Raw genomic sequence first — 10,574 nt, 5'->3', positions numbered from 1 at the left:
CAAAGAGGGATTTATTGTTGTTGTTTTTTTTTTTTTCAATAAAATAATAATAGTAAAAAGAAGAGTAAGGACTAGACCTTACTTTGTAAAGTGTCCTGAGATTACTTTTGTTGTGATTTGATGCTATACAAACACAACTGAATTGAATTCACTGCAGTTCTCTGGAAAGATGATGCAGTCTGCACTTTAAAGTCAGAAATTGTACATCTATAGATGAGAGTTATGATAATACCTGTGTATTTGTGCACCAAGACTGCTTAATAAAGGCCAGTCTCTTAAAGCCTTTCCTAAAGGCTTTGTCTCTTACATCCAGATCAATCATAGATTTAAATATATAAATTGGACAAGAAATTGATTTGTCTGTGGGTTTAATTCATGTTGCAAATAAATTAGTATGAAGCTATTAAAATTTTTATGGCCATCAAATTATAAAGTCGTGCCCCCTCAAAAATCAGAATACATGACACCCCTGTATACAACATTAGTTAGTGTTGGCGGCCCACAATTCTATTCTTTCTGAGGGCCCAAAATCTCTAGTGATACCCCTGCATAGAAATGTCATATACTGTATACTCATATTTTACCATGTTTTAAGTGCAGTGCTGAATTGAAAAACAATCATGTAACATTAAACTGTATGAATTGTGTTATAATAATATATATTATATCTCTTGGCAAATACATAAAGAAAGACGGGACAAACAATATCAAGAAAATAAATCAAGTAAATAAAACTAAAGCATTGTTAAATCAATTTTAATGGACTACAAACTATCCTGTTAGTGTAGAATAATATTTATCAAGTTATCTTCTTGTGCAGCAGGGTGTGATTCCTACAGTGAGTTATAGAGAATCAGTACAGGCTGATCTACAGGCAGGCACAAAGTCAGCAGCAGATAAAAGGACAGAAGCTTATATAGCGCATTTAAGCACACTCAAAGCACTTTACACTATTTCACATTTATCCATTCTCTCACACATTCACACACCAGTGATATCGTGATCAACTAGGTGTTCAGTGTCTCACTCAAAGACACTGCAACATGTGAAGCTGGGGATTGAACTGCCAGTCCCGCTTACCTGAGCTGTTCTACCTCCTGAGCCACAGCTGCTCAAGTAAGCGGGAAGATACGGAGATAAAGCAAGGAACTAAAATGCTTTGAAAACCATTCAGCAGAAATTTAAACAATATACAATTTTTTTAAACTATGTGGACTGCACAAACCTATAGTAGTTTAACAACAAGCAAAGTACAAAGTAAGTTAGTGTTTGGTGTTCTTCGAGCACTGGAATTGACAACAAAATGTTGGCAAATGATTTGGTTCTGTATAAAATAAAATTGAATTGGATTAAATTGAATTAAATTTGCTTTTATAAACTCTTAGATAGTTGTAATTTTTACAATTCAACAGCAGGTCCTCTCCCCATAGTGTCACCCAGCATCACCCAGTATTGTATGCTCTCTAGCCTGCCTAATGTACAATGCTGCAGACGTGCGCTGTGATTGCCTAGGATGCGGCCTTATTATTAGGAGAAGTCAGTCTGAAGTTCAGATAATTAAGAAATTATTAATGAATTAAGAAAACTGTTTTTATTCAGTATTTCAGGGAGGTTTATGGCTAGTCAGAATGTCAAAAGGAAAACAAACCTGCCTTCTCAGACAATTTGGGTTCACTAAACAAATAAAAACAACGAGTGATGACAACAGTGCACCGACTACAGCTAGTCCAGTATCACTAACAGGTCTTGCTGGCAGCTCCATGAAGGGTTAGGGTGAGTGCCAGTCTCCACCATCACCACCTGCAGCAGCAAACCTGGGCCTGAACCTGGTGATGCAACACTGCCTTTCAACTGGACAAGGAAGCAATTGAGCGTTAAAACAGGTATACATGGCTCACTTCACTTCATTAGATTATTTTTAGTTCAAATGATGTGTTGTTCTTGAAGGGGTGTGTATGAGAAGCAGATAAATATTTGTGTCCCTCTGCTTTGTGAATTTTTTTTTTGTCTGCTCTAATCAGGCCATTAAACGTCTTGCATGATTTTTATGTTGTTATTGCACCTATATGAAATGTTACTGAGGCTATCAGCTGCATGCAGTAGCAATAATAATTTTTTGGCAGTAACTGTTATTGACTGTGCTGCCATGCACTTATACTTATGTGCATGCATGTGCCTTGGGAAGTCATGTGCACACCAGAAACGGGGGCTCCCCCAAAAGCCATTGTAATTTAACCCTAATAACATGTCTGTGCTGTAGGAGGTTATTCTGGGGTTCACCTCCTCTCGCAGAACTGCAGTTAGAACTGATGTTCTTGTGTGGAGGAAGTGTTGACAGGTAGCCAGTTTCACAGGTTTAACACACATAGAGACAGACAACACCTTTACCTCTTCACCTGGCCTGTATGTCAGTGATATATAGAAGGGAAAAATTTAGGGAGGACATGGAAACTCAACAGACTGGCTCTTGCAGATGAAGTCAAACCATGGACCCAGGAAGGCACAGCAGCTCCACCCATATAATCCTCTGTGCCACCCAGCATCTTGAATTCAGTTCTAAAATTCACAGGCAGAAAGTTTATTATCTTAGAGTGTATTTGTGTGGAATTCTGCATTGCTGCAGTTTTGTCTCTCCTGCTGGGCTCTGCATGAAGGGGGTTATAATAATCAGGTGCAGAGAAGATAAACAAATTGCTTTTTGTTAAATCAGTCTGCATCAGTGGATGAATTTGTTTTGTTGTCACAGAGATGGTATGTTTTGTTGTTTTGTTACTTTTTTAAATTGAATCATTAGCATCAGTATGTGAGCAAATATGACATAGTATAATGTGACCAAAAGGTTTATGAACCTTGAGCAATACTTGACTGCACAACATGAGTTTGTACATACAGACCCACCTGTGGACATGGCAGAAAAAGTACATTTCATACTGTAGGTCATGTTGCCCTCTGGTGGCTAAAAAAAACAAATCCATATAATTCAGATTCCTTTACTCAACAGGGTCAACAGGATGTTTTGAACCATCCGTGAAAGAACTAAAAGGGAAAGGCAAATAAATACATAAACAATAAAAAAAGACCCCACACTGTTAGAAACTGTTGTTAATCTTTAAATGCAGGATATTGTCATTCTGGGTTGGTTAACTGACTTGAACAAAAGATAACTACAGTACAGTGCTGTGTGCTGAATGCAAACAGTACTGTACAGTTTTGCCTGTATAAATATACAGTAAGGTGAGCAAGGTGTAAGAATGAAACAAAATAGAAACAGCACAGGTGGACAGCTAACAGAGCAACCAGAGTATGCAGTATACAACGAACAGGTGAGTAACAAAGCAGACTAGCAGGTAACAGGAAAGATTATATACAGGAACCGGTTTGAAATACAATACAGGTTAAGTATAGACTACAGCAGGTTACAGTAGTTACGCAAGTACTCAAAACAGGTAACAAAGATGCAGAAAAAAGATGCTGAGAAATGGAAAAAAAAAACAGAGAAAGCTGATCAGGAAAACAGGTCATGAGAAATGTTGGGCCAAAAGCAGGTGAGGAGACAAAGAGAAGGAGTTCAGAGCAGGAAAAGAAGGAGCCAGACAAGGAATAAATGAGAAGACAACAGCAGCACTGTGGTTAGTGTGGTTGCTGACCCAGTGCCCTACTATGTGAATCTGAATGTCCTCCCTGTGCCTGCCCAGGTTCTCTCCGGGTACTCCGGCTTCCTCCCACAGTCCAAAGACATGCAGCTTAGGTTGACTGGTGACTCTAAACTATCCGTAGGAGTGAGTGTGGTTGTTTGTCTACATGTCAGCCCTGTGATAGACTGGTAACCTGTCCAGGGTGGACCCTGCCACTCACCCAGTGTCAGCTGGGATTGGCTCCAGCCCCCCTCCATGACCCTGTTCAGGTGAGGGTGGCACAACACAGGAAATAACTACAAAAAAGTCCACAACAGGAAGTGTCTGAGGATCATGACACTGTACACTTGTCCAGATTTATCAAAGTATATATGCACTTGTGTTGAGAAAAAAAAAACTTGACAAAGAGAGAGATGGAGCAAAAGAACCGCCCATAGATTGTAGATGTGACATAAGGCAGAAGCCAAGACAGGCTGTCCGAAAATGTTGCTGTTAGCTTTACACAGCCAATAAAGTGATGTTCTCAGAAGCTGTCACAGTTCTCGTTGTCTTATCATATACTTGACAGTCAGTCCCATTTTCATATTTCTCTGTGTTCATTAAATGTACAGTTACAGTACATAAATAGCCTACTGTAAATGTCCATATATTGTGAAATTGTCATGTCTTCGGGTTGAATGTGATATCTGAGGAATGTCTTAATTTTCTTCAAACTTGGCCCCAGGCTTCTAGGGATTATAGACACAACTTTTTTTTTAAAGATTACTTTTTGGGGCTTACAACGTTTATTTTAATATTTTTACTGGGAAAGTAAGTTGCAAAGAGGCATCCTGGGAGACAGAGAGGATGACCCACAACATACGTCAGCGGGCAGACCCAATTTGCCAACGTCATGCACTGCAGGGTGTTATGTAATACAGGCAGAACAATGGGTTCCCAGGTGTGGATTTGTTAAACCTTTCCATGCTAGCGGCTCTGCTACTGGGACCAGGCAATGTCTGCTATTAAAATTCACCATGCCACTGCCATTTTGAGAAGGTCAGAGTATATTTGGCTCTCTGAAGCTTATCCTATGGCCAGGGGTCTTCTTTTAGAGTAGAATCATCTCCTTGGAACTTAATTTAGTCCATGACTCCTCCACAAGTAGGGGAACTGAATTCTTCTCTGGGTTCTTGTTACCTGGGGAACATTCCTGTGGTGGAATTACACCTTTAGAGAAAATATTTGCACTTCTTAGAGACATCAGGAAGGAGCACATTACCATCAAAGTGAAATCATGATTTGGACCTGGGATTGTACATGTATGAGCCCCCTCTAGAGAAAGTGAAAGAATCATTTCTGTCTTTCTGTCTGATTTTATGTATGACTCATTTTGAGTCTGCATATTTAGTTAAAATGGTTAAAAATGTGAGAATGTGTTAATGACAAGCTCGACTGGACGTGGGTGGGTGCCAGAGAGGGAGACTATCCATTTGTGTACTTGATTATCAGTGTTTTGTCTACAGCTCTGCTGCTAAGACAGTCCTTGGAAAATCAGATATTGTGCATACAAAGGCAGTAAGACGTTGTTGTGTGGCATTTAGAACTTCACAAGTTCCTCAGTCAGTGGCTTTAGTCCCAACTGCCCAGCTAACTGTCTTTGGAAAGTAACATGGGAAAAAATTCACAATGAAAGCATAACAAATCATATAGGCTGGTTACCTGTCCCTTTTTGGTCAATCCAAATAGTCTGTAATTTTTCAGAATAATAAAACCAAAAAGCGTCTTCCTAAAAAGCCTAAAAACAAGGAGATAGTTTGTGAACATGCACAACTCTTGTTGCGGGTGTGGTGTCGCAAGTGGACAGCACAACAAACCTCAATGGCATTAATTAATTTAAATTTCTCCTCCTTAGATAGGTAAACAGTGGCATATGTACCGATGAAAAGATTTGTAACACTCTAAACAAAGCAATACCATCATGGGTTGTTAATCTGCTTGTTAACGCTGGTTAACACATCACATGCAGCAGACACACTGACCTCAAGCTGTCAAAACAAACAGGTACTGTGCTCCATGGGAATCCAGCCACGGGGGGGCTTCACTGGCCGGCTGCTTGTAGGTTAGACCCGGTCAAGTAAAACAGCGAATCCCTGTACAGGAACATTCCCGGACATGCAGTAACCTCAGGCCCTGTATTTATCTCCACATCCTCTGGTCACAGTTCAGCAGCAGGAGGGAAAATATATCCACCAAACCAGGTGCAGTCAAAAAAATTCCACTTTATCAATGGCACATAAATAAGCTTTATTGAAAATATACATAACAAACAAGTCAATATAACATTTTGTCAATATGGTGGGGGCACTGGTGGATGTCAGGTAAGCTCACATTAACGCACAATGGCCTGGAAATCATAACCATTCAAGGAAATCCTTAAACTATCAAGTAATACTTTATTGTGATAGAAAAAAAGTCTCATGACTGGGAATTTGTGAGACGTGTATAAACCCAGTTGCTTCTGCATAGAAGTACTAGAACATTCGTTATGTACACATGTGCATTTTTTGAGCTTTAGGTCACGTCTAAGGTGGTAATTCACCACTGTAACATTGTAGATAAGTCAGAAAACAAGGAAAAGCACCATGGGCTTTTGAAGACTGTGTTCAGGTGCAATTAGATCAACTCCAACATCAGCTCTGCAAGGTGAAACGGGGAAATGCCACTGGAACTTGGAAGGATACAACTGCCACCTACCTGTTTGGTTTATTTGCAGAGACAAAAGCAGGATCATCCAAACCAAGTAACATTAAAGCGTTACTGAAAAAAAGAGATAAGGAAAATAAGAACTTTGGATTATATATTATGTTATACAAAGGACACCAAAATATAGGAATATCTCAGTTAGATAGTTAATTAGTAAATTATTTTAGTTAATTAGTCCAATTAGTCCATTTGTTCCGTTAACGACTTTCTAATGCAATAATGGAAAAAAGGAACAGCAAGGAGTTGATACTAAGCTCAGAGACAGTTAAGACCCATGTAGAGCGTCATTATTAGTGTTGTTCTAACAATAAATAAGGAATTGCATTCAACATACCAGGGTTTAAAGTTTGAGTAAGAAGCAGTGATGGTACATCACTATGCAATATACTGGCATCCTGGTAATTCTGTTAGTAGTACAATGAGATGAAGAAGTGAGACCTTGGAGAACAGCCTGAAATCATTGAGACCAGTGGTGCTTGCAGCTGTAATCCTGTACACACCGTGCATACATTTTTTAAATGACAAGGCTCCATCGTATCTTAAAGGCCTCACAGAGCCTTATCATCCCAAAAGAGCACTTCGCTCTCAGAGTGCAGGTCCACTTGTGGTTCCTAGAGTCCACAGAAGTAGAATGGGAGGCAGAGCCTAGGCTGCTCTGAGTTTCTCTCCTCTCCTCTCCTCTCTCTCCATCCATCTATATGCCATCACTACCCAACACTAACTGCGTGTTCTCTCTCTCTCTCTCCTACCTTTATGCAGGTTGTCCTGGCTCTGGAGCTCTACGTTTCTGATGAGCAGTCACCGGCCACATCAACCTGACCAGTGCTTGATGTGTCTTTTCTTTTCTCTCTACTCTATCCACTCACCCCAAACGGTCGAGGCAGAAGGCCGCCCACGAAGAAACAGGGTCTGTCTGAGGTTTATTGCCAGATAGTTATTTCTCATCCCCACTGTCACCAAGTACTTGGTCAAGGAGGATTTTTGGGGGGTTTTCCTCTATAATAATAGTGATAATAGTAATAATAATTATAAGATGAGGGCACCACAGTGGCGCGGTGGTTAGTGCTGTTGCCTCACAGCGAGAAGGTTCCGGGTCCGAGCCCCGGCCGACCCGGGGCCTTTCTGTGCAGAGTTTGCATGTTCTTCCTGTGCCTGCGTGGGTTCTCTCCGGGTGCTCCGGATTCCTCCCACAGTCCAAAGACATACAGCATAGGATGACTGGTGTCTCTAAATTGCCTGTTGGAGTGATTGTGTGTGTGAGTGGTTGTTCGTCTGTATGTTAGCCCTGTGATGGACTGGTGACCTGTCCAGGGTGTCCCCCGCCTCTCACCCGCAGCTGGCTGGGATTGGCTCCAGCCCCCTGTGACCCCGTTTGGGACTAAGTGGTATAGAAAATGGATGGATAATAATAGTAAGGTCTAGACCTTACTTTGTAAAGTGTCCTGAGATGACTTTTGTTGTGATGTGGCACAATACAAATAAAACTGAATTGCATTGAATGTTGCTCAAGTTTACACCACAGTGTTTAGCAGTCATTGTACGATAGAGAAATACAGTTTCACAGTTATGGCCTATCTAATATGATATCACACACCCGCAGAGTGGATCACATTATTTCTACTCCCTAATAAAAATAAAACTGATTTGCATTGAATGTTGCTCAAGTCTACTCCGAGCCCAGCAGCTCAGAGTGACTGACAGCAGGCTGCTGAGCTGAATGAGCTGTGGAGGTGCTGCTGTGCAGGGCTCACATTAATATGAGAAAATATAGTGTTGTTATAATGATAAAATGGCCCGGAGAATGCTGTTATAACAAGAAAATACATATGTCAGAATAACATAAGAACGTTTTAACATGAACGTATCTTGTAAAAACAGCAGGTTTCTCTTGGTTTATGCAGTTCTTCTTGTGCGTATTATAACATATAATCCTACAGGTGCCATTGATTCAGGCACTGACAGAAGACATTACAAACCAGATGTTTAAACTGATACAAAATACACAGAGTTCAAATGACAGCAGTTAAGTGTAGGCCTTAGATTTGTATGGAGAGCAATACATATAGGGGTCAACGAGTTAGCTGAACAATGTTCAAAGCAGCAGAAAAGTGTCACGCTGACATAAGAGTATCCATGTTTCAGCAACACAGAAATGAGGGCCACATTAAGCAAAGTGAGGCAGTAGAGACAGTGGGAAGAAGGAGACCCGGACAATGGCTGTACAGAATTCAGAGAAAAGTAGGCCAGGTGTGATGACAAGCTATGGAAGAGAAGATGAGAGGGCATGATGGGGCACAGGACTAAACAGCAGCTACGCTATTTCACATGGGAAAGCACAGTACAGGAAGGTGTACATTTGTAAACTGGAAAAAAAACTTGACAACACATTTTTTACTGTCCAAAATATGATGCCGAGAGCAGTGTGACCTACATGGTCATTACAAAGAAGCAATGGTGATAAACGTTGTGGCCTAGTATGTTTTGTTTCTATATCTCAGAAGAATTTGATAGACTATAACTGTTTTCTTGAGCTGTTATAAGCACAAGATTAGATTCCCGCTCCACACACTCCATTCCAGCTGGTGGCGGTAATGCAGTTGTAGCAGATGTAATTAATCGCTTATATATATATTTCACCGAATCCATTCTCTGCCGTCAGGTTTGTCATGCAAACTGTTTAAGATCCTCCCTTTCTTGTTTTTTGAGCCTCTATTTTGTTAAGTTTTATTTCTGTGATGTAATTTCCTGTGCGCGATGTCACTTCCTGTTAATTCGCGCCGCTCTCGTCAGTCGGCTAGATGCCGCGACGAGGAGAGGTGAGTGTGTTTTTGAGCTCTCCATGTTAATGTTCCGAATGCAAGCAAATGTTGCTGAGATGGTTAAATTCGTGTTCCTATTCATTGTTTAGTACCTGTTTAAAGAGTATGGAGTTTTTTTGTTATTTACAAATCGAGTACAGCATGTAAATAGTCCTTATGCCAGGCTACTGGGCACCCGAGCGGGTTTTTACGTGGCTCGCCATTCTATGTTTTCTTTACAGTTTGCACTGTGTATGTGGAGCCTGGCAAAGCGAGCTGCTGTATGTTTCATTTCCTTTTTGCACAGAATAAAGTCCTGTGTTGGGTAATATGATGGCAGTGGTCCTCCTTTCAAGTTGAAGACACAACGCAGAGTCCCAGAAAGTTTACTGGTGCCCTGACAGGCGGGCTACACAGTGGTACGTTGCTCTCCAACCTCTTTACGAAGAAGAGGCAACTGAAGGATCTCATCAACTAGTTGTGGTCAGAGCTCCTCTTTTGACGGGTCGTCAGCGAAGGATGTCGAGACTCCAGGGTCTGAAGGTTTTCATCCAGCAGCGGCTGACTGCGGCTGTGGACGAGGTAGTGGGGTATTTAGAGAGAACAATAACCGAGTATGAGGAGATGGAGTGCCGCCACCGCGAGCTGCTGGATGCCCGTCCAGAACCTGGCGACAGGCTGCACACTGCAGGTTTGTGCAACAGCATGGAGTCAACACTAAACTGCAGCCTGTTAGCTCGGGATAAAGATGTCTCCTGGAAGCAGCTGCATGGTGTTTACACTGCTCACAATGGTATTTATTAAGATGGGCGCATATGGAGATAAAATACTATCAAAAATGTTACAAATGCGTGTTTAACGTTTTGTCTGTAACAAGCGATTTGTGTGTGTGTGTCATGAGGATCACAAATGCATGCTGTACAAACTGCACATAAAACACATTTTACAAATGCTTAAAATCGATTTTTTTGTGTGCAGTTTGTTGAGCTTTGCAGCTTCACCAGCGTTGAACTCGGGAAGAAATTTGACAGAAGCAATAATATCCTTTAGCTCTCTTAGCATATTTTTATTGGAACAAAGAATAACACGCGTCTACACTCTTCAAGTGTGACGACCCCAACTGAACTCAGACCTTCCCGCTAAAAACAAAATGGGTGCGCTCACAAAAACTGCGCCCCACGGTGGTGGAAACGGCACACTTCACATTACAACAGCATGACTACACATTACAACTGAGTGCACATAAAAGAATGTCTCTCAACAGACCGCATTCTCTCAGTTACATCTCTGTCGAGCGCCAAAACTGGCTTACTTGTGCGACATGTTCAGCCTGCTCAATGAACTCAATCTGTCACTTCAGGGGAAAATGACAACTGTCTTCAAGTTGGCAGATAAA

At 41.2% G+C, this 10,574-nt stretch overlaps 1 protein-coding gene across 2 annotated transcripts in view; it reads left to right on the top strand.

Moving 5' to 3' along the window:
- The first annotated feature begins 8,433 nt into the window (after positions 1-8,433).
- LOC109971375 (zinc finger and SCAN domain-containing protein 12-like) overlaps positions 8,434-10,574 on the top strand; it is a 5,780-nt gene continuing 3,639 nt past the window's right edge. Inside the window, exons 1-2 of one of the 2 annotated variants that reach the window (XM_020619581.1) lie at positions 8,434-9,196; positions 9,486-9,869. In XM_020619581.1, the coding sequence (XP_020475237.1) occupies positions 9,698-9,869 (172 nt within the window). In that variant the 5' untranslated portion in view covers positions 8,434-9,196; positions 9,486-9,697. Of the gene's footprint in view, positions 9,197-9,420; positions 9,870-10,574 lie in introns of both variants that reach the window. The other variant, XM_020619580.1, reaches the window with a different exon arrangement.

Source organism: Monopterus albus, unplaced genomic scaffold (genome assembly GCF_001952655.1).
Source record: "Monopterus albus unplaced genomic scaffold, M_albus_1.0 scaffold223.1, whole genome shotgun sequence".
NCBI lineage: Eukaryota > Metazoa > Chordata > Actinopteri > Synbranchiformes > Synbranchidae > Monopterus > Monopterus albus.
Note: the sequence above shows the minus strand (reverse complement) of the source record. Positions and strands in the feature narration are given on the sequence as shown.